The following is a 24,513-nucleotide window of genomic DNA, read 5'->3' as shown; positions in this document are numbered from 1 at the left end:
GTTTTCTGCCAAGCAGCTTTATAAATGTATGTTTACATATACATTTAAAAAGGAAAAAAATATAGTACGCAAAAAAATTATCTCTGAAGCCTTCCATTTGAAGCAGCCTGTTTTTACACAGCTAAGGCGCAAGTACTGTGATTCTGAAAAAATGTGTTTTACTTCCAAGAGTGTTCCAGGGGCTATATAAGTTATGTAACTAATCCTCAGTTGATTGCTGATATCCAAAACACAGTATTTACAGTGAAACAATTAGTTATATGATCTTTCAAGATCATTTTACTATACTTTTTTAGTATTGATAATTTAATTCTATTGCAATCAAGTATCCCCCTTGGAAGAATGTTTATAAAAAAATCCCTGAACTGAAAATACAGCAAAACTATCCTAAATGTCACAGAGAACAGAAAATTCAAGGCAATTGTATTCATACTTTAAAAAAATGTTAAGTTAATTCTACCTGAAGAGGTCACTAGAAGGACATGTCACAACACAAAACGGTGTATTTTGAGAGAGTGAATTAAGATATTACAGTTAAAAAAAGCAGTAACAAACACTAAAATTGTCTGCAAATTAACAACAGCAAAACTACAAGTATGTTTTCAATACAGATTCAGCAACGTGCAAAGAAGCATAACATTTTTTTTTATTTTTTATTTTTCTCAGAATCCTATTACTTGCTCTTAAAAAGGCCTTGAAAAGTCACTCACGTTGAGTACGGATGTGTCCTTGGTGCAATTGTTCTGGGTGTTCCTGACTGCAGAACATCTGGGGGAGTCATCATCACATAAAATTGACCTGAGGGATAACAACAGGATGCTTTGATGTTTTTCACCTACACATACAGCCAGACTTTTCAAATATAACTTAAATATTTCAACCAGGTGTATAAATAAGTGGTAACAATAGGTCTCCCAAATTACAGTTTATTAACATAGTAGGTACTCATTAACTAGATGTTAGTTACTCATAAGATGTACTTAATGTGTACATTAATGTACTTAATGTGTAAAACGTGGGCCAATATTCAGTAATATTAAACACAGAAATGATCAAAATCAATGGTGGGGACGCTGGCCCTCTCAGGCATTGTGTCAGGGGTGGGGTGTAAGAGTCTTGTCTGGCCCGTTGGTTCATGTAATTCTTTGAATCTGGCCTGCAGTAAAAAATAATTGGGGACCCCTGCCCTAGATGTCCCTCTAGCCACTTTTACTTACTTAATTAACAATTATATATATCTTTTTTTATAAAATATTGAGTCAAAATATTCCTACTCCCTCATCCAGTGGCAAACACCTCCCCACCAGTGGAAAATCAAATTCACAATTAAGTAATCAACACATTACGATTTGACTAATTATAAAATAAAAACGAATTATGATGGCTTCATTAAGATGTTGTCGATTCATGAAATCTTCATGAGACTTATGAAATCCTACAGAACCAGATTTCTGCACTCAAACAACAACAAAGTGCAAAATCCTCCACTGGATTAATGGACTACTTCAATGGGCAGAAGTTTAACTCTGTTAAACACCAGTACATAGTTTCCTACTTCGTGACATTACATTTTCTCTAGAACATAAGAACATAAGAAAGTTTACAAACAAGAGGAGGCCATTAAACCCATCGTGCTCGTTTGATGTCTATTAATAACTAAGTGATCCAAGGATCCTATCCAGTCTATTTTTAAGCTTCAACCACATCACTGGGGAGTTTGTTCCAGACTGTGACAACTCTCTGTGTGAAGAAGTGTCTCCTGTTTTCCATCTTGAATGCTTTGAAGCCCAATTTCCATTTGTGTCCCTGGGTACGTGTGTCCCTGCTGATCTGGAACAGCTCCTCTGGTTTGATGTAGTCGATGCCTTTCATGATTTTGAAGACTTTAATCATTTCCCCATGTAGTCGCCTCCAGGGTGAAAAGGTTCAGTTCCCTCAGAATTTCTGATAGTGCTTTTCCACCGACAAGGTACTGGTGCCAGTTTGGAGCTGGTGCCTAATCTGTAACTGTTCTTATTTGCTTGAGTTCAACTGCCATTTTTGAAAATGCAGAAGATGCGAGCAGCAGGGAAAAAATGAGTGAAAGTAACAAACAGTGGTCAGACGACGAGTGCAATTTTTTGGTGGCAATATGGTGCTCAAGGGAAATCCAAGGCAAAGATGAATGTTCACAAAGGAAAGCAAAGGTGTATGTTGAAATACGGGAGGAGATGCAGAAATCCAAATTCAACAGAACAGATTATTAACAAACTAAAAAAGCTGAAAAAGGACTACAGAGACTACAAAAAAGATCCATCAAAAAGTGGCACTAGCCATTGCAAAAATATAAATGTTGTGAATTTTGACCTGCTGGATTCGGTGCTGGGACATAGACACTCAAATCAAATCACCTGGGCATTAAACTCGGTTGACTGCTATGTTTGAGGTGATGTGCGAATCGCCGGCAACCGCCACAGCTGATGTTGGTAAGTTGTTGCCATTGTCTAAGTTTGTTGTTATTTGCTGTAACGCTTTTGGAATAATTTTCTTACATGTTTACATGTGTGTTGTTAGCTAAAGATGTTTGTTTCCTTCAGCTTCAGACTCATCTGCCAAAGTAAATGAAGTAGAGGCAAAGAAGTAGAGGAAACGAGACCATCCTGCAGCAGTCCTGTATCTCCGACACCATCGGCTTCTCCAGGGCAATCATTCGGGATCAGAACGGGCAAGTAAATTGTACATGGTGCATGGGGCAGTATAACTATACAGTACTTTTAATACCTGACAGTATACCGGGTTCGTACAGGTCATGGACATTTACGTAATACATACCTATCTAGGAACTATAGATCTTTTTAATGTAATTTTTGTGTGTATGTATGTATGTACCTGGTACCACATTGCCATATTCCTGCCAAACACTAATCCAGTTTCACACACATTTATTTGGGAAAGTGTTTTGTGAGAGTTATCACTAAATCAAAGTGTATGTGTGTGTACATATATGTTGTGTGTGTATATGTGTATAAATATACATACAGTTTGATGTAGTGATACAATTCTTACAAAATAATATGTAGCCTATTTTCTGATGTGAGAGCAACTTTCCCATGTAAATGTGTGAGAATGGATTAGTGTTTGGCAGGGATATGGCAATGTGGTACCAGGTTACAGCTGGACCATAGTCAGGAAATAGAGAGGGAAAATATATATATATATATATATATAGTGAGGGAAAAAAGTATTTGATCCCCTGCTGATTTTGTACGTTTGCCCACTGACAAAGAAATGATAAGTCTATAATTTTTATGGTAGGTGTATTTTAACAGTGAGAGACAGAATAACAACAAAAAAATCCAGAAAAACGCATTTCAAAAAAGTTATACATTGATTTGCATGTTAATGAGGGAAATAAGTATTTGATCCCCTATCAATCAGCAAGATTTCTGGCCCCCAGGTGTCTTTTATACAGGTAACGAGCTGAGATTAGGAGCACTCTCTTAAAGGGAGTGCTCCTAATTTCAGCTCGTTACCTATATAAAAGACACCTGTCCACAGAAGCAATCAATCAATCAGATTCCAAACTCTCCACCACGGCCAAGACCAAAGAGCTGCCCAAGGATGTCAGGGACAAGATTGTAGACCTACACAAGGCTGGAATGGGCTACAAGGCCATCGCCAAGCAGCTTGGTGAGAAAGTGACAACAGTTGGTGCGATTATTCGCAAATGCAAGAAACACAAAATAACTGTCAGACTCCCTCGGCCTGGGGCTCCATGCAAGATCTCACCTCGTGGACGTGGAGAACAGTGAGGAATTAGCCCAGAACTACACGGGAGGATCTTGTTAATGATCTCAAGGCAGCTGGGACCATAGTCACCAAGAAAACAATTGGTAACACACTACGCCGTGAAGGACTGAAATCCTGCAGCGCCCGCAAGGTCCCCCTGCTCAAGAAAGCACATGTACAAGCCCGTCTGAAGTTTGCCAATGAACATCTGAATGATTCAGAGGAGAACTGGGTGAAAGTGTTGTGGTCAGATGAGACCAAAATCGAGCTCTTTGGCATCAACTCAACTCGCCGTGTTTGGAGGAGGAGGAATGACCCCAAGAACACCATCCCCACCGTCAAACATGGAGTTGGAAACATTATGCTTTGGGGGTGTTTTTCTGCTAAGGGGACAGGACAACTGCACCACATCAAAGGGACGATGGACGGGGCCATGTACCATCAAATCTTGGGTGAGAACCTCCTTCCCTCAGCCAGGGCATTGAAAATGGGTCGTGGATGGGTATTCCAGCATGACAATGACCCAAAACATACAGCCAAGGCAACAAAGGAGTGGCTCAAGAAGAAGCATGTTAAGGTCCTGGAGTGACCTAGCCAGTCTCCAGACCTTAATCCCATAGAAAATCTGTGGAGGGAGCTGAAGGTTCGAGTTGCCAAACGTCAGCCTCGAAACCTTAATGACTTGGAGAGGATCTGCAAAGAGGAGTGGCACAAAATCCCTCCTGAGATGTGTGCAAACCTGGTGGCCAACTACAAGAAACGTCTGACCTCTGTGATTGCCAACAAGGGTTTTGCCACCAAGGACTAAGTCGAAGGGGTCAAATACTTATTTCCCTCATTAACATGCAAATTAATGTATAACTTTTTTGAAATGCGTTTTTCTGGATTTTTTTGTTGTTATTCTGTCTCTCACTGTTAAAATACACCTACCATTAAAATTATAGACTGATCATTTCTTTGTCAGCGGGAAAATGTACAAAATCAGCAGGGGATCAAATACTTTTTTCCCCCACTGTATATATTTGGAGCATTCATAGGGTGATTTGATTATTAGAAATTCCAGAGCAAGACAACTTTGTCTTGTAATTTCTGTTCCGACAGCAGTTAATAATCTTATTATTAGTTCTTTCAGAATCTGAACAGTATAGAATCAATTATACATTTCCAATACTCACCCATGGAATAGTTTTGGAAAAGTCCTGGAATTTATTTGTTCTAAAAGTGTATGACCTGAATATACAAGCATTGTCTAGTCTTCCCACACCTTTCGTGTCTTGCAGACACTCAACTAGTTTGCAATTTACTCAATTCAAAGGAAGATTTTGCATTTTAATAAATACTATTATCCTTTTATACAGGAAAAAGGAAGCTACACCATCACCAGGAAGTGCTGGAATATCTGGAGAGAGCAGATGAGCGATTTCTGGAAAACACCAGAGAGCTGAACACTACAATTGTTAATAAAATGGAAGAGTCCTCAAACACTCTGCTGGGTCTTTTGGTGGCTGTTATGGAGGGACAGCAACAGGGAAAGTCTTGAACACTTTGTTTTCAGTTTGTTATTTATTGCAGTTTTTGCATTTTGCACTTATGTTCACTTTACACTTGTTATTACCAATTGTCAAACATTTTATATAGAAACCACAACAACATGAAACATAACTATTGCCTTAAAATGTTTATTGCGACTTTTAAAAATATTATAAACCAAGTTTAGGTAGAGTCAAAAGTGTAGAATTTAAAACAAGGGAAGTAATGTAAAGACCGTACAATGCACTTGTTAGACCTCCTCTGGAATACTGTGCACAGTTTTCTGGGCTCCACACTTCAAGAAAGATATCGCTGCTCTAGAGGCAGTTCAGAGAAGAGTAACCAGACTTATTCCAGGTTTGAAGGGAATGTCCTACTCGGAGAGACTGAGGGAACTGAACCTTTTCACCCTGGAACAGAGGAGACTACGTGGGGACTTGATTCAAGTCTTCAAAATCATGAAGGGCATCAACCACATCAAACCAGAGGAGCTTTTCCAGATCAACAGGGACACACGGACCCGGGGACACTAATGGAAATTGGGCTTCAAGGCATTCAAAACAGAAAACAGGAGACACTTTTTCACACAGAGAGTTGTCATAATCTGGAACAAACTCCCCAGCGATGTGGTTGAAGCTGAAAATTGGATAGGATCTTTGGATCACTTAGTTATTAAAGGACAACAAACAAGCACGATGGGTCGAATGGCCTCCTCTCGTTTGTAAACTTTCTTATGTTCTAGAGAAAATGTAATGTCACGAAATAGGAAACAATGTACTGGTGTTTAACAAAGTTAAAGTTCTGCCCATTGAAGTAGTCCAATAACGCAGCTCTTACATCAGCTCCTTCCGGCTGTCCGTGCTCAGGCAACACCTGTACAGGGGGTTGCATGTTTATATGTATGTTTATAGTATTTCCTTTTTAACAGACACCTCCATCTTCCTTTTAGCCTCCCAAACGTTGTCTCCACAACTGCCCTTGCACTACTTAACCTGAAGTTGTATGTTTGTTGCTGTGGGGTCAGTCTGCCAGTATCTGCAAAAAGTTTCATGAGCCAATTTTGCAGGGGGTAGGCTGGGTCTCCTATCAGGTACTGTCCAACATCATGGCCAGAGAGGTTTACTTTGTTTTGGGTTAACAACTGTCCATCATATAACATTTCCCACAAATACGACTGTCATCATGTACACTCCCAGGAAAGCCAACACACACAACCCAGAAAAGACCTTTTCCATCAGTTAAAATAGTCACAAGCATACCCTTCTAGTGCTGTTATTGGTATGTGGCTTCCATCTATTGTGGTACTCTCCAGCGATTATTTAAAAAACATGCCATTTCCACCAACTTTCTACCATCTGGGAAAATTGTGTGTACAGGGAGACGCACTTTAATTACTGTGTTGCAGAACTCCTGCACACAGTTGAATACCATGCTTATGCCTACCCCAAAAAGGTGACTCACGCTCCTGTATTCACTGTTGGTGGCCAGCTTTGAAAGGGCAATGGCGATATGTTTCTGTACAGGTACATATAAACGGTAGTTGGTGTTTCTTCTTTCCAGTACACGTCTGAGACGACGACAGATGTAATCAAAAGACTCCCGCGAGACTCAAAAATTTTGGATAAACTGCACTGAGTTGAATTCAGGAACAATCATATCCCACCACTGGTATGCCCGTGGATGTGCCCACACAATGGGAGTCTTCTGTCTTGGGATCTGGAGGCGCTGGAAATATCCTTCTTCTAAGTTGTAATAATAATACGTCTGGATGCAGACTGGTTACTGTTACTTGAAACAAATACAAAAACAATCTTACACTAACAAAGTTTCCTTTGAGCAGAAGCTCAATACCTCTACATGTTTTTAATAGATAAAACAAATAAAAATAAAACCAGGTACCTGTTGTCTGTCGTGTAATCGTTCTCTATGACGATATACAGTTGTGAGCAAAATTATTCAACCCCCATTGCAAATCAGGTTTATTGTCAAAATGTACAGACTGTCAGCTGTTTGCAATGAACAAATCAAACAAAAGCAATTGAAATAGCTCAACACAACGAATGCTTCAAGTGGTTTCCCCAAATTCAACTGAAAATGCAACTTATAATGACTTCTCCAGTCTCAAAAATATTCAACCCCTTCATGGCAAGCATCTTTAGTACTTAGTAGAGCACCCTTTTGCTGTTATGACCTGCTGCAAACAAGATGCATAGCCAGACACCAGCTTCTGGCATCATTCCTGAGGAATCTTAGCCCATTCCTCACGAGTAAAGGCCTCCAGTTCAGTAATATTCTTGGGTTTGCGTGCTGCAACCACCTTCTTCAAATCCCAAATGGGGTTCAAGTCAGGTGACTGTGATGGCCGCTGTAGAATCTTCCAGGACTTCTTCTGCAACAAAGCCTTGGTGGAATTTGAGGTATGCTTGGGATCTTTGTCCTGTTGGAAGGTCCAATAACGCCAAGCTTCAGCTTCCTCACAGATGGCATGATGTTTTCTCCTAGGTTTTCCTGATACTTCAATGAATCCATCTTGCCTTCCACACACTGCAGGTTTCCAGTGCCAGAGGATGCAAAGCAGCCCTAGAGCATCACTGAGTCACTACCATGCTTAACTGTGGGCAGAGTGTTCTTTTCAGCGTATGCTTCATTCTTCTTCCTCCAGACATACTGCTGATCCATCGTGCCGAAAAGTTCCAGTTTTGTTTCATCACTCCACAGAACAGAATCCCAAAACTTATGTGGCTTATTTATATGATTTTGAGTATATTGGAGCCAACTTTTCTTGTGCTTTTGGGTCAGTAGTGGTGTACGTCTTGGAGTTCTCGCATGGAAACCTTCTGCGTTTAGTACACAACTGTGCTCACTGAAACCTCAGTGCCTGTTGGCACCAAGTCTTGCTGCAGGTCTTTTGCAGTCACTCAAGGGTTTTCACAACCTGCCTTCTCAGCTATCTGGTTGCAGCCACTGATAGCTTCCTTTTTCTGCCCCGTCGAGGTAGTGTAACCACTGTTCCTTTCACTTTGAACTTGCGAACTATGCTTCCAGCGGTGTCTCTAGGAACATTCAGTGCCTTCACTATCTTTTTGTATCCTGTTCCTTGTTTGTGAAGGGCGATGATCTCTTCTCTTTGTGGACCATTCTTTTGACTTAGCCATATTTCTAACATGCAGTCAAACGTGACACTCAACAAACCCCTAGCCAGTTCAGGTATTTCATGTGTTCTAGCTCAAGAACACCTGGTGCTAATTAAGCCCTTGATTAGTTGCATCAGGTGTGCTTGAGACAACACCTGTTTTGCATATTTGTGCTGTTATGAGGGATTCTATTCAGGGGGTTGACTAATTTTGAGACTGGAGAAGTCATTATAAGTTTCATTTTCACATGAATTTGGGGAAACCACTTGAAGCATTTGTTGTGTTGAGCTATTTCAATTGCTTTTGTTTGATTTGTTCATTGCAAACAGCTGACAGTCTGTACATTTTGACAATAAACCTGATTTGCAATGGGGGTTGAATCATTTTGCTCACAACAGCTGTTTGTACACGCAGGAGAACTTCAGTTTGCATGGTAAGATGTGTTTTCAAAGCCAGTAACACCGCTTACAAACAAAGTACATAATCTGCCATGGTGGAGGTTATGGCTGCCACCGTTTGTTTCTGGACTTCTATTTTGTGCTTGGGAATGCCCAAATCCAGTTACATAGGCGTTCGGTTCCCAAACAGGTGGAAATGCAGGCCAGTTCGCAAAAAGTTTAACTGGTTCCCAGGCTGAGCACCAGCTCCGGCACTAGCACCAGCACCATGTTGGGGAAAAGCGCTATGAGTAGGACATTCCCTTCAAACCTGGAATAAGTCTGGGTGCTCTCCTCTGAACTGCCTCTAGAGGAGTGATATGTTTGTGCCCAGAACTGTACACAGTATTCCAGATGAGGTCTAACTAGTGCATTGTACACAGTCTTAACATTACTTCTCTTGTTCTAAATTCTACACTTTTGACAATATACCCTAACATTCTGTTTTTATTGCTTCCTCACATTGTTTGGATGGAAAAAGTGAGGAGTCCACGTAGACTCCTAGGTCTTTCTCATGCGTTACTTCATCTAGTTCTATTCCTCCCATAGTATAATTATAGTGGACATTTTTGTTACCTGCATGTAATACCTTGCACTTGTCCACACTGAATTTCATCTGCCAGGTGTCGGCCCACAACTGAATATTATCTTAGTCCCTTTGAATAGCCTGTGCTGCCGAGATTGTATCTGCTGAGACACATATTTTATTATCATCTGCAAAATTGACAAGTCTGTCTGACTATCCAAATTATTAATATAGATTAGAAAATGCAAAGGCCCTAGTACTGATCCCTGTGGAACTCCACTAATAACCTCACTCCAGGTAGAAGCAACTCCTCTAATTGACACCCTCTGTTTCCTATACATCAACCAGTTAATAATCCATCTATTTACATTACCCTGAATGCCTACATCTATGCTTTCACATGATCCACAGCTGCAGTTGTATGTTCAAATAACTCTAATAGATTAGTAAGACATGATCTGCCTTGTCTAAACCCATGTTGACTATCTCCAAGAATATGGTTTTCATTAAGATGCTCCTCTATTTTCTGTTGAATCATTTTTTCCAACATTTTACAAGTAATGCAGGTGAGACTGATTGGTCTGTAATGTCCTGGTTTTGTCCCCTTTCTTGTGGATTGGTATGACATTTGCCATCTTCCAGTCAGTTGGTACATCCCCTGTTCTAAGTGTCATTTAGAATATTTGAGTTAGTGACCTATAAATAATTTCCCTAATTTCTTTAAGTACTGTTGGAATTTCTTTAAGTACTGTTTTCTACATGAGAACCCATTACTGACCTGATAGAATGGCCACCCTCTTTCCTAAATAAGGTTTCTCCCCTCCCGACTTAAGCCTAAAATTCCAGTGCATAATAAAAGGAATCTGTATTGTGATCTGCTGACTCTTACCGCCAGCCTGTGCAAGGGTGGGGTCGGCGGCCTGCACCGATAACGTTGTAGCCGTGCCGTCACCCACAGTGGACGCAGGGAAGTAGGCAAAACGTGTCTCTCCGCTGACTGTGTCTGTGGCTGGACTACCACCATTGCTGAAGGGGTTCTGTATCACCGCCTGAGGAAGAAAAGGTATTTGAAATCATATCACTGGACACTGGCAGCTAAAATCTTCAAACTCATCTCAGTCAATATCAGTTTTTACATCACAATTCAGTTTGCAATTCCTTTTATTTCCAATTCCAATTCCAGTAGAGAATATTATGTCAATGGCAAACAATAAAAAAAAAACTGAATTTGAAAAAGGTCTGAAAAAGGGAATATGAATTGAAAAAGTGGAATTGACCCCAACATTGTCAGTAAGGACATTTACCAATATAATACAAAGCACTGAAATTACTGGTAAGATTATTATCTGCATTGAAAAACATAGATCTTGTTATTACTCAGTTTCTTTATTATTTTTCCGGCTTCTTATTATCTGCATTGTAAAACGCAGATCTTATTCTTTTCTCGGTTTCTTTACTTTTCTTCCAGCTTCTTCTTATTGTCTGCGTTGTAAAATGCAGACATTGTTATCTCTCGGTTTCCTTATTATTATTATTATTATTATCATTATTATTATTATTGTCTGCGTTGTAAAACACAGACATTGTTATCTTTCGGTTTCTTTATTGTCTGCATCGAAAAACCTTAGGTGCTCTATCAGAATAAACCACTCGCCATGACCTGTGACCTTCCTGGACTGCGATACAGCATCTAGGATCCGATGCAAATGTCATCAGATTATTGAACATCTCATTATACCTAGGATGCTTTTATGGCTAAACATACTATTGAACACTAATACAAACTCCTGTATGAAGTTTCCAAAAATGCTATCTGTTTTCTGCTCAGAGCTATGGATCATGGGATATTGCCAAAAAGAAAATAACAACTTTGACAGCTTATACATCCTTTCGGGTGCCAGATATGATGATGGTGTCTATAGAACACGTAGGAAACCATATAGTCTCTATCCATGTATGTCCTTGAACTTGACCTACGACCTCTCTTTCAAGATCAAACATGAAATTGTAGGATTGTAGTGTGAAAACACTGCAAAATCCTTAACAGGCACCATGCCAGATATAAAGCAGGCCAAATGTGTTCTCTTAATTGAGGATTCAAAGGTCAATTGAATGTTATTTTGCCTTATAACTGCTTACAGTGTACAGATAGTCACATTTACTATTGGACACATATAGGAAGCCATAAGTGGGCTGTCTGATCATTTCCTATCCCTTGTACTATTTACCATACTTGCACAACCTTCCACAGCTCATCAACTCTCTGTATGTATCCTGCTTTGTTCTGAACTTTGTCCTTTCCTTAACCTCTTCAAATCCAGATGAAAAAATTCCCTTCCCAGGTACCAGATTTTGAAAATAATGATGATAATGTTTTAACAACTGAAATTCCTTTCAAATGTAAATATATGATTAATGAAATACGAAAAATGAACCAAAATAAGTTTTTCATTAACTTTTTATGTTCCCGTGTACTTCATATCCATGTTCAGTAAAGAGATAAAAATAAATGAATTGAAAAAAGAAAATAATTCAAACGCAGTATAAATATATGTTTTTGTTTACAAATATTATCCTTTATAACAAATATTTAAAGGTCAAAATGAAGGTGACATACCTTATGTAGACCACTGATGCCATCATGTGGACAAAATGTGAAATTGCATTCAGAATCTAGACTAACACAGACAGTAAAGCTACACATATATGCTAGAATTAGTCTGGAAACTACTACTACTACTATAATGAAAATACACTTGCCAACTGAGCAAGCACTTATTGCAATTCTGAAGCTATTTAAGCATTTCAACTGTATTTGCATTCAATTTGATTATACTGTTTGCATTCAACAGCTACTGCTTAACACAGTGGAAAAACTATCTTTAATAACTTTACCAATTAAATTTAAAGTTGTGAAATTGCGATACAGAGTTATGTAAATGGGGTGTTCAGCTATGATTTCGAGTTTGTTGCACCGAAAGAATCGCGCACAAGTTTCTCTTTGACCTGGCGGCAGTAAGTTACACAATGTACAGTAAAGCTAAACATGTTGTAGAGACCCTGAAGGCTCTCTTAACGGTCTGGGCCTTGTTGCGGAAACTTCGTCCAGGCGAGAATAGGTGTAGCAGACTTGCCTTAAAACGTGAGAAGAAGCAAACTTGCATACGTTACAAGTGTGAGGATATAATGTTTTGTACACAAGGCAAAGTTAGCATCACATTAAGTAACAATGTGTAATCACCATGAATGACACATGTATTATAGTGCATGGTGATAACACATTATTACTTAATGTGATGCTAACTTTGCCTTGCGTAGAAAGCACTATATCATCACACTTGTAACCTACGCAAGTTTGCTTATAGAATACAACAACTATTAATAATAATAATAATTATCATGTTAAAAATGAAACACTGTCAGAGCTTAGCATAACTTTAGATTATTAACAAAGCCAGTAACTTATAACCATAATATATATTCACTATGAAGTTTTGTCTGAAACATATTATATTAAGTATAACTTTATTTTATTGTGTACTTACCCAGTGTGACTTTCTGTATGTGCATACTGCTAAACTGCTAAATTGTTTTGACTAAATTAGCAAGTATATCAGTTAGTTAGTAAGTAAATAGTACATATCTAAATACATTTCTAAATCAGTTGAAAGAAACCCATGTGACCTGTAGCAAAAAGTCTGCAAACAGAAGAATAACCTCTGTAGTAAATTATATTTATTGTAATATCAAATACAGTAATAAAACCAGTAAAAAATATAACCTGTACTATTTTCCTTTATGTGCCATTCCAGAATGATTTGTTTATCAAATTTAAACTTGAGATATCAAATGTAATGATTTAAAGTAGGAAAAACAACAAATATTAACAGTATAATCTTTTCCTTTTGCTGTTTGGCATTCATACCAATTCACACTGTCATTGCCACTATTTCTCTAGCATTCTTTTTAACTTACTTAAATGCTTCTGGTGCCCCCTTAAATAACATAATGGTCCCTATCAAATCTTCACATAAACTCCCTTTTTTTTCCATGAAAAAAAAAACTATCAATTGGTTATAATTTGTTGTTTACCTATTTTGCAGTATTTTACAAAGTCAGGTTATTGATAATTGAGTATTGAGTAGTTCAACAAAACTAAATGAATACATAATCCTTTTTCCATAATACTTTTTCTATTTCTTCTACAGATTTCAGCAGTTAAGCCTGATCCAACACTGACTGTATCACACTGCTCCCCAACCCCGTTGTGTCAGGCGCACAAGTCTGCTCAACAACCCCGTTGTGTCAGGCGCACAAGTCTGCTCAATAAAACCTGTCATCAGACGCACAAGTCTGCTCCCCAAACCCATTGTCAGGTACCCAAGTCTGCTCCCCAAACCCATTGTCAGGCGCACAAGTCTGCTCCCCAAACCCATTGTCAGGTGCACAAGTCTGCTCCCCAAATCCACTGAACTCTGTCAGGCACACAAGTCTGCTACCCAAATCCACTCAACTCTGTCAGGCGCACAAGTCTGCTACCCATTTAAATGATTTTACTCATAACTGAGAAATACATTGGTTGTAACCCTTTAATAAAACCATTGCTCACAAAGTGAAAGTGTAATCATAACCAGGTACTTTGACATTTCAGCTAATCTTGAAACATTCTATTACATTAAGTACACCTACGTGTCATTTTTCAATAATATAAATTTGAGACATTTGAGACATTTCACTCTTATATTTTCTTGCATATGACTAATTGTTAGTGTAATAACATTTCTGCACAACTAAAGACAAGTTATGCCAAAGAAAGGAAAAAGATCACAAGTTGCAAAAAATAGATAAGCCAAAACATCCAAGTCCCTTGTGGTACAACCAACACCAGTCACAATTGACAGTGACTCAGATTACTCAATCATTCAGACTTCCAATGTAACATTATCACCTGTAACTTCAATATCTGCATCATACCATCAGGGTAATGGAAAGTACTCTCCTATATCAAGAGGGTATCAGTGCACTTGCAATGCACTTACTTTTCTCACTCTATGACAAAAATACAAATCTCCAATCTCGTGACCTTGACAGAATACTTAATCATGGTGATGCTTTATACCTAACAAACAGACAGGATTTAATCAGAAGGAGTAAGTTTGTGAATTCTTATCTTAAATTTGATGAGCTTCCACACATTATTAAAGTTGGCACACATACTTACACAGTGGTGAAATCACCATCAACATCTGGACTGCTGAAATCTATTCTAACCGAACATGACACACAATTTCCCAACCTTGAGGGTGCTTTACAATGTTTGCTGCCAGGTGTACAGAAGGCACTTTTGTTAGCAGATAGTTACTGTATTGCAGTGTTCAAAACCAGTGGTGGGAGGTTTGGCTTCTTTGACTCACATTCCAGAATTACAGATGGGTTAGTGGAATCATATGGATCTGCTGTCATGCTGACTTTCCCAAATTTGAATGAACTTGTAACCAGACTACATTTGCTCTTCCAAAGTTTAAGGTTAACTGACACCTGTCAATATGAGCTCATGATTGTTACCCTTCATAACACTAATACTTCTGACACTGTTCATCAACACAACATATTGTCAGTGTTTCAGTCAAGAGAAAAGAATAGAAAAAACACTAAAGCTCAGCAAGCAACAAAAGAAAAAAGAATATTATCATCTTAGAAAGGTTTCTCTTCAACTTAAAGGTGTCAGTGTTCCCAATGGTAAGTGTTATACATCAGCTCAAATGAGTTCCACAGAAGGAGGAGAAATGAATCTCTTCAACTGAAGTACCGTGCAAATTTTCAGTACAGAATCCAGCGTATGAAACAAGCTAGCATCCATGGAAAAAATAGAAGGTTGGTGAATAATCAAATGTATATTAAACAGAAACACCTACTCAGGTGCAGATATACACTTGATACAATGTTAAGTGAACACAAAAAGCAGGCCATCATCACTAGGTATGCTTGTGACAGTCAGTTCAGAGAGAATCAAAAGCAGGCAATCACCACTAGGTACAAGCATGATGAACACTTCAGGCACAAACAAAAAGAGGCCATTACCAAGAGGTACAGGCATGATGAAGACTTCAGACACAGACAAAAAGAGGCCATTACCAAGAGGTACAGGCATGATGAAGACTTCAGACACAGACAAAAAGAGGCCATTACCAAGAGGTACAAGCATGATGAAGACTTCAGACAGAGACAAAAAGAGGCCATTACCAAGAGGAACAGGCATGATGAAGACTTCAGACACAGACAAAAAGAGGCTATTGCCAAGAGGTACAGGCATGATCAACACTTCCAAGATAGGCAAAAGCAGTACATTATCAATAGGTATGCTTCTAACAAGCATTTCAGAAATAGACACAAACAGGTGTGTGCTTTGCAAATACAGAGAAAATTCAGGAATGATACTTTCTTTACACCGCGCAAGACATGCCAAAGTAAAAAATCCAAACAACGTAGACATAAGCAAAAGTCCGCTACACAACATACTCTGGCACACTTCAGACAAAAAACTGAAGCTGGACCAACCTTTGTTTGTACCGTATGTCACAGAGCGATGTTTCAGAACCAAGTCTGTCTCTGTAACCATAACAGATACAATAAAAATCCAGCTCTGGTTGCCAGTTGTTTGACAGGTCAATATGTTCACACATGCACAATTGAACGTCAAAGTCCATGTTCATTTAAATTGCATCAAAGGGACAAAGAGTGGATTTGTCATAGCTGTCATGCTACTTTAAGGAATAACAAGATGCCTCCAATTTCGGTTGTCAATAAATTACAGCTTACTACAATTCCTACTGAACTAAATGTCCTGGAAAGGCATGTAATAGCAAAGTTTATTCCTTTTGCCAAAGTAGTAACTCTGCCCAAAGGAGCCCAGAAAGGTATCCATGGACCAGTTGTCTGTGTACCATCAGAAGTAGAAACTACTGTGCAGTTATTGCCAAGGTACAGGAGTGAATCGCAACTTGAAAGTAAAGTTAAAAAGACGTCTAAGGTATAAAGGATATTATCAGTTTCAAACACTTAGTACTTAGTACTGCGCTGAGAAAACTTCTAGAAACTCATTCAGAGTATAAGGACATAAATCTTGATGAGACTACTCTTGGCAAAGACCCAGATTTAACAGATGTTCCAACCGACAATAGTACCCATGCTACTGTAACACAAGAAATGGCATTAGATGCACACTCTGATGATTTGATGATTGCACAAACAGAATCACACAATCTACCTGCTTGCAGTAATTCTGCAAGTCATGATGAACAGGACATGGAAGTGGATAATGAACAACTTGACTTTCATAATACACATCTTAACAGCAACCAATTATTTTCTGATCAACATGAAGTAAATGAACATGAACAACATGAAGAGATCAATGGCATTTGCTTAGACACATGCTTACAACCCGCAGACATAAGCCAGGAACTGTTGTCATATGACAGTGTGTTCTCCATAGCTCCTGCAGAAGGTAATAAACCAGTGAGTTGCTTTAAAGTTCCACAAATTGAGGCCATAGCCTTCCCCGTTCAGTTCCCAGATGGCAATAATACATTTGATGAGCCTCACAGACAAGTTAAACTGTCTCCTAGTAGGTATTTCAATACTCATCTTTTCAGTGTAGACAGTCGGTTTGCCAAGGACACAAACTATCTGTTTTTTGCACGGACGCACCATAAACTCTGCCATGCTCAAGGACAAGCATGAAATTGAGAGACTCGTAAGAAACAACGAAGGAACCAGATTCATGCAGCCTCTGAGGGGTACTCCTGCATACTGGGAAAAAACACTACGAGATCTGTTTGCAATGCTCAGGCAACTAGGGACACCTACGTTCTTCTGTACATTCAGCGCTGCAGAAATGAGATGGCCAGAAGTTATAACTGCTATCAAAGGGCAGCAAGGTGAGACTGTTGATTTTACCTTGTTAAACTGGACAGAAAAATGTGACATTCTCAAAAGCAACCCTGTTACAGCCATGAGAATGTTTGACCAGCGTGTATATGCTTTACTGACAGATTTGATTATGTCACCTGTAAATCCCATTGGTGAAGTCATAGACTTTTTCTATAGGGTGGAATTCCAACAGAGGGGCTCACCTCATATCCATTGTCTTTTTTGGGTAAAAGATGCACCCGAGTTTGACACAGATTCCGATGAAGACATATGCAAGTTTGTTGATCGCTATATCAAGTGTGAGCTACCTGACCCCCAGATGGAACCAGAATTGTCCAAGATTGTGACAGAAGTGCAGACTCACAGTAGGAGTCAAACACTACAGATTTGGCTTTCCTAAACCACCAACGAAGGAAACGCACATAACACGCCCCAAACTACTGGACCTAAATGATGACAATGACTGCGACAGTGAACCACAAATGGATGAGAAATGTGCCAAACTGAAGCTACAAGCAGTCTGGGACCTGCTCAGTGACAAAAATGCTACTTTTCAGACGATTCACAAACTGCTTCAGAAAGCAAATGTCACATATGACGAATACATTGAAGCAATGGTGCTAATTTCAACTTCAAGTTCAATCATAATGAAAAGAAATCCGAAGGATTGTTGGGTAAATGGATACAACAAGCTCTTGTTAAAGGCTTGGAATGCTAACCTGGACATACAGTACATACTGAATCCCTACTGCTGCGTGATGTACATAGTTTCATACATATCCAAGGCAGAGCATGAAATGAGTGAGTTACTCAAAACTTTGGTAAAAGAGGCTAGAGAGACAAATAGTTCTGAACATGAAGACATGAAGAAAGTCATGCAAGTGTATGCTAAGAACAGAGAAGTTAGTGCCCAAGAAGCTGTTGCTCGCACATAGCCTACAGCTCAAATCATCGTCAAGAAATGTAATTTTCATTCCAACTAATGGTAACAATACAAGAATGAGCCTGCCAATGAGTTCTCTGCAAAACAAACAACCTCACTCTGAAGATGTCTGGATGTCCAGCCTTCCGGAAAAGCACAAAGCTAGACCTCACAGAGCAGAATTTAATAATATGTGTATGGCTGAATTTGTATATGGTAACCAGACAAAAAGTAAAAGTTTACTCGCTTTGAAAAATAATCTGGGATTCATTCAGAAGAGGAAAAGAAGTAAACCCACAGTGATACGATATGCTAGGTTTTCACAAGTTAAGCAACCTGAGAAATGTTACTGTTCTTTGCTCAAACTCTACCTGCCACATCGCTCCGAATCTCAACTGAAAACGGCACAGTTCAATACCTATCAAATGTTTTATGCCTTTGCATCTGTAAAACTGCCAGGTTCCCAAGAACCTCAGTGTGTGTATGATGTTGTATCTCAGAACAGAGCGCACTATGAGAAACACAGCACTACCATTGAAGACACACTTGAGCATTATGAAATAAATGGTCCTGCTGAAGATGCTTGGTCCCTGCTAGCCCCGGCGACTGAGGCTGACCGCTTAGAATCTGTGATGGAATGAGTAGTGATTGACCCAGCAGAACAGTTGAGCAAGATGATGTTCCTGAGTTTGTTCTTGGCTCTGAGGCTCAGAATACAGCTTTGACACTTATGCAAGTCAATCAGATATCTCCCGCTAACGCTCGTAAAATGTACCAAACACTAAATGAAAAGCAGGCTTCGGTTTTCTATTCTGTCCGAGACTGGTGCAAACAGCGCGTTTCTACCATAACCACAGAACCATTCTTCTACTTTGTGACAGGTGGTGCAGGTACAGGTAAATCGCACCTTATTAAGTGTATTCACACAGAGGCTACTAAAATATTACATGAAATACCTGCTACGCGAGAAGAACATAACATCACAAAACCCTCTGTCCTGCTCACAACATTCGCTGGAACAGCAGCTTTCAATATATCTGGCAAAACACTACACAGCATATTTAAACTGCCACGTTCAATGAAACCACCTTACCAAGGACTTGGGAATAGCCTGGATGAAATTAGAGCGCAGCTTTCTAATGTACAGATTCTTGTCATTGATGAAGTGTCTATGGTTTCAAACAGCTTTTCGCATATGTTAACTGGAGACTGCAACAAATAAAGGGCACAAGAAAACCATTTGGCGGAGTTTCTTGCAGTTGGAGACTTTTACCAACTTCCACCCTTGGGCAAAGCAAAACCTCTTTGTGTGTATGAAGATCACATTGTAGATTTTTGGCAAGATCATTTTAAACTCATCGAATTATCAGACATCATGAGACAGAAGGAAGATGTTCAGTTTGCCCAGCTCAAATCTAAAACACAACCTTTGACAGACCATGACAGATCCCTCCTGAAAGGTGTTACAAAACAGCCCAACAAATGTCCTACCAATATTTTGTACATTTTTCCAACAAACAAGGAGGTTGACATGCACAACACTGCCACATTGACAAAGACTTTCTGTAACATTTTTGACATTAATGCTTATGACTACAAAAAATGGTTTGGTAAATGGTTCATTTGGAAATGTTGCAAAAATAGTTCTACGTAGCAGAAATGACAATCCCTCTGTGCACATGATCGGCCTTGCACTCAACCATAAACATGCTGGTTCCAGACATCGCAATAAAGTCCAAGGTGCTCCGGACAACACTGTGTATATAGAAAGACCTGAAGAACCTATGGTCCAAAAGGGCACAGTTCGCAGACAATTTCCCATGAAATTGGCCTATGCCTGCACAATTCACAAAGTCCAGGGCATGACAACAAATGCTGCTGCGGTTTCATTAAAGCACATCTTTGAACCAGGTATGGCATATGTTGCACTTAGTGGAACAACATCGCTTCGTGGTCTACTGTAGCTTAAGGTACACTTATAAATTTCAATTAAAGAAGTGAATTTTTAGTATCACCTTATCAAGATATCAAGATATAAATTGTTAAATTTATTAAAAAAAAAGACTAAATGTAGCACTACACTAATTATACAAAAGGGAAAAACTAATTAAAATTCAACTCTAGATCAACAAATCAAAGACAAATCACTTCCGTGACCAAATCAAAGACCATGGGATCGCATATGATAACACACAAATCATTAAACAAAAAGGTTATAAACACATTGACTACAATACTGGTTAGTAAGACCAGTTAGTAAGGTGAGTCTCTCATTAGTATTGTTAGTCGGACATCAAATAACTACGCAGGTTAGTATTTATGTCAGGTAAATTCTCGTTTGATTGATATATATATCAGTCTCATTTACATTTAGGTGCCGAGAAAGATCCTATCATTACTTGTTACCACATTTTCCCTTAACTGATTATTATTCAATGATTAAGGATAGGCAGGGCCACCAATAATCTAATGTCTATTAACGTGTGTTAATTTCAGACTAAAACAGTTAAACAGGAATGAGAAGATATTTCTCGGCGTTGACAGGTTTTATTTCTAAAATTGTCAAACAAAACAGTTTAATGCAACACACATTTATATTTAAGCAAAACTAATTGATATTACACATTCTAGAGTTATGAATCACAGATTAACATTTCTAATTGATTTCTCAAATGTCATGAATGATAAACGCCAAACTGTTAAAGTTATCTGAACTTCGTCGCAGAGAGGCCTCTCTGGCTTCAGGCTCAGATAACAGCACACGGCACGAGGTCCGTGTGGTTTGGAACAAAGGCAGTCCGGTTCGGCTTTGTCCAAGAACTTCCACTCAGTCGATGCACCTGGAAGTTGGGGGTTTCGCGAAACAGAGTCTTTTCCAAACAGATTTTCCACTGGTTTGAAGGCTCCAAGGGTGTGCACAAAATCTTCTTTGCAAGCAGGGTTTCCACCATAGTTACTTGAAGGGCCCTGTTTGGTTCCAAGGGTCGAGTTTCTTAAGACTCAATAGCTATTTAAATGACTGACACTTTCGTATTCAGTCGACTGAATAAAGTTCTTTAAAGAATTCTTCGTATGGCTCAATCTCCTTCTCCCAGTTTAATTCTTCTGTTGCCGGCAAAGACTTGGTTGGTTTCTGGTTCTGGTTCTGGCAACAGAGCTACAGGTTGAGCTGTGGCAGTGAATTACTGGTTCAGGTGAGAGAGCGAGAGAGATGCCGTGCACTACCCTTTATACGCCTGTCAGATCAATAGATGATTGGTTCTTGAGTTTGTGAGATTGGATTTCGGTTTCAGCCCCCAGTGTTGGCCCGGGTTCGTAGCTCTGTGTCGGGATTTCGGCTCTCGTCCATTTCAAAGAGTTTTTATTACCTACAGGCCCCCTTCCCCAGACATCTCACAGCATGGATTCCAAGCTATTTGGCCCATTCTCGGTGCCATCCTCCCAAGATTGCCACCAGTTCACATGTTGATGAGCCAAGGAAATCTGATAACTTTGGGGGAGAGGTCTTCTTTAGATCAGTGCTTCAGCTCAGAGCTAAAATGCTCTTATCAAAATACACCCCCCCACGTAACGTTATGCTACAAATAACTGAATTTGAATAAAGGAAAATATTTTCCAATCCAGATATCACAGCTTCCCTAAACAGCATGAAAAATGCTGCAACTGACACTGTACAACAATTACTGAAAAGTAAACAAATGACGCACAATATGCCCACTCTTACCATAGTCCATCACAATACTGAAGGCCTGCAATCACATGTTACTGATTTGAAAAGTCATCATGAAATTCTGCTCACTGATGTCATGGTGTAGAAATACCACAGTACACAATGCACAACAAGAATAGACATGTATCCTATACCAACAATCCTCAAATCTCTGCTCAGCAAGGTGGAGGAGTTGCTATATATGTCAAAAATCACCTGAATGCTAATATAATTCCTTATGTACACAACGTTACAGATCTTGAATTCTTACTACTGAAAGTCCAACGCCCACACAAGGCATTGATAGCTACTATTTACAGGCCACCTAACTACAGTATTACCGAGTTTCTATCGAATCTCAACAGCCTACTGGATGCTTTGCATATTCTCAATTACTGTCTAATAGTAGTTTGTGGAGACTTTAATGAAAACCAGTTGTCTGCTGTAAACAAGGCCATTCTGAACTTATTCACTGATAAGGGCTTTGTACAAATTATTAGAAACCCCACAACTGAGAAGAACACTCTGCTAGATCCCATATTTATTTCACACCCATCCACTGTGGCAGCATCTGGAGTACTGCACACATAGTATAGCTACCATGACCCTGTATTTTGTACTTTAGCGCAAACAAACACTGACTGAAAACACAAATATATTGTCTTTTGTATCTAATAATTTACCTAAACCCTGTTAAAATTCAAGTTTATTCATTTTTTAATTTACAATGCTACTATACTGACTGACTCCATACCCTGATTTTACCCGTTATCCATTTACATCCAATTCATTGTATTGCACTTTCATCTTACCTCTTCTGTCAGGATGTGCATCATCCTGCCTGGCACTAGCCAGAGCAGCGGATCGTAATGCCTGCTGCTCCCTCCTCATCTACAGCAAGCAGCACATGGAGGCATGGGAGGAAGAACAATACAACACAGAACCTAGCCACATTACAGGTAAGATAATATCTAGAAAACCATTGTGCTACCTACTAAGTGACTTCACTATAATCAAGTTCCCTGCCTAAAATTTTCCTTTGCTCCACAGATGCTCGATTGGATTGAGACCTGGGGAATTTGGAGGCCAAGTCAACACCTTGAACTCGTGATTCATCAGACCAGGCCACCTTCTTCCGTGGTCCAGTTCTGATTCTCACGTGTCCATTGTAGGCGCTTTCGGCAGTGGACAGGCGTCAGCATGGGCACCCTGACTGGTCTGCGGCTACGCAGCCCCATACACAACAAACTGCGATGCACTGTGTGTTCTGACACCTTTCTATCAGAACCAGTATTAACTTTTTCAGCAATTTGAGCTACAGTAGCTCATCTGTTGGATCGGACCACACGGGCCAGCCTCCGCTTCCCACGTACATCAATGAGCCTTGGCCGCCCATTAACCTGTCGCCGGTTCACCGCTTTTCCTTCCTTGGACCACTTTTGATAGGTACTGACCACAGCAGACCGGGAACACCCCACAAGAGCTGCAGTTTTGGAGATGCTCTGACCCAGTCGTCTAGCCATCACAATTTAGCCCTTGTCAAAGTTGCTGAGATCCTTACACTTGCCCATTTTTCCTGCTTCTAACACATCAATTTATATGCTGCCTAATATATCCCACCCACTGACAGGTGCCATGATAACGAGATTATCAGTGTTATTCACTTCACCTGTCAGTGGTCATAATGTTATGGCTGATCGGTGTACACACACACATCTGCACAATATGTATTTATTACAGAAGGAGAACCATTACAAGACAAACCACCTATAAACATTTAATTAGGTTGACATTTACTGTTCCTTTCAAAGTACATCCTAACAAAGTAGAAGACCCTTTTGCTACATACTAAGTGACTTAATTGTTAACAACTTCCCTGCATAACTTCCCCCTTTGTATCATTTCAGATTTCACAGGATCAATCACCATCAGTGGCATAACACAAAACCGCTAATAGAATAGAATAAGACACTTTCTATATGCACACAGAGCATGGTACTGTGTGAGGGTTTTCATTTGACATATGTGCATGCATCATGGTACAGATACAACCTTGGGTGCTCAAATCAATGGAGAGTGACGTGATCAGCAGCCAATGAGAGCCGAGCTGACTGAAGAAGAGAAAAGAAACAGAATAAACATGACAGGAGAATAAGATTTTCATATGTATTTAGTAAAATACTTCAAATACCAATGGTTGTTTCGGGGCACGTTAGTTTAAAATACTATTCGCTTTGTGGACAGACGAACACAAATAGCAGCAGCGGCTTGTGGTCGTGTTCCTTTCCGCAGATCTGTGCTACACAAACGCGACCTGTACATGTGCACATCCGTGTATGTTGACCTTTTCGCTGTGTGGATCACACGTGTTTCTGTGAGATTTGGAGGCTGTGACGCAGATCCACGACAAGGATGTCAGATCAGTCGTATAGTGTGTGTTCCCCTGTACTTAAGCGATCGGGTAGTGTGCGCTCCTTCATGACGTAAAAGACACAAATTCGGTACAAAATAGTCGTGTGTGTGAGCTGCCCACCGTTCACAAAATCGGGTCGGAT

The 24,513-nt window shown here is 39.6% G+C and overlaps 1 protein-coding gene and 1 pseudogene across 2 annotated transcripts in view; one reads left to right on the top strand and one right to left on the bottom strand.

Annotated features, from left to right (window-relative positions):
* Positions 1 to 24,513, top strand: part of LOC136749050 (putative nuclease HARBI1) — a 470,787-nt pseudogene that overhangs the window by 353,657 nt on the left and 92,617 nt on the right.
* Positions 1 to 24,513, bottom strand: part of usf2 (upstream transcription factor 2, c-fos interacting) — a 123,541-nt gene that overhangs the window by 40,568 nt on the left and 58,460 nt on the right. For both annotated transcript variants that reach the window (XM_066705526.1, XM_066705525.1), the window contains exons 5-6: positions 10,285 to 10,444; positions 711 to 798 (exon numbers count right to left, since the gene is read on the bottom strand). In XM_066705526.1, the coding sequence (XP_066561623.1) occupies positions 711 to 798; positions 10,285 to 10,444 (248 nt within the window). The remainder of the gene's footprint in view (positions 1 to 710; positions 799 to 10,284; positions 10,445 to 24,513) is intronic.

The sequence above is a fragment of the Amia ocellicauda genome, chromosome 5, assembly GCF_036373705.1.
Source record: "Amia ocellicauda isolate fAmiCal2 chromosome 5, fAmiCal2.hap1, whole genome shotgun sequence".
In the NCBI taxonomy this organism is placed as follows: Eukaryota; Metazoa; Chordata; class Actinopteri; order Amiiformes; family Amiidae; genus Amia; species Amia ocellicauda.
Note: the sequence above shows the minus strand (reverse complement) of the source record. Positions and strands in the feature narration are given on the sequence as shown.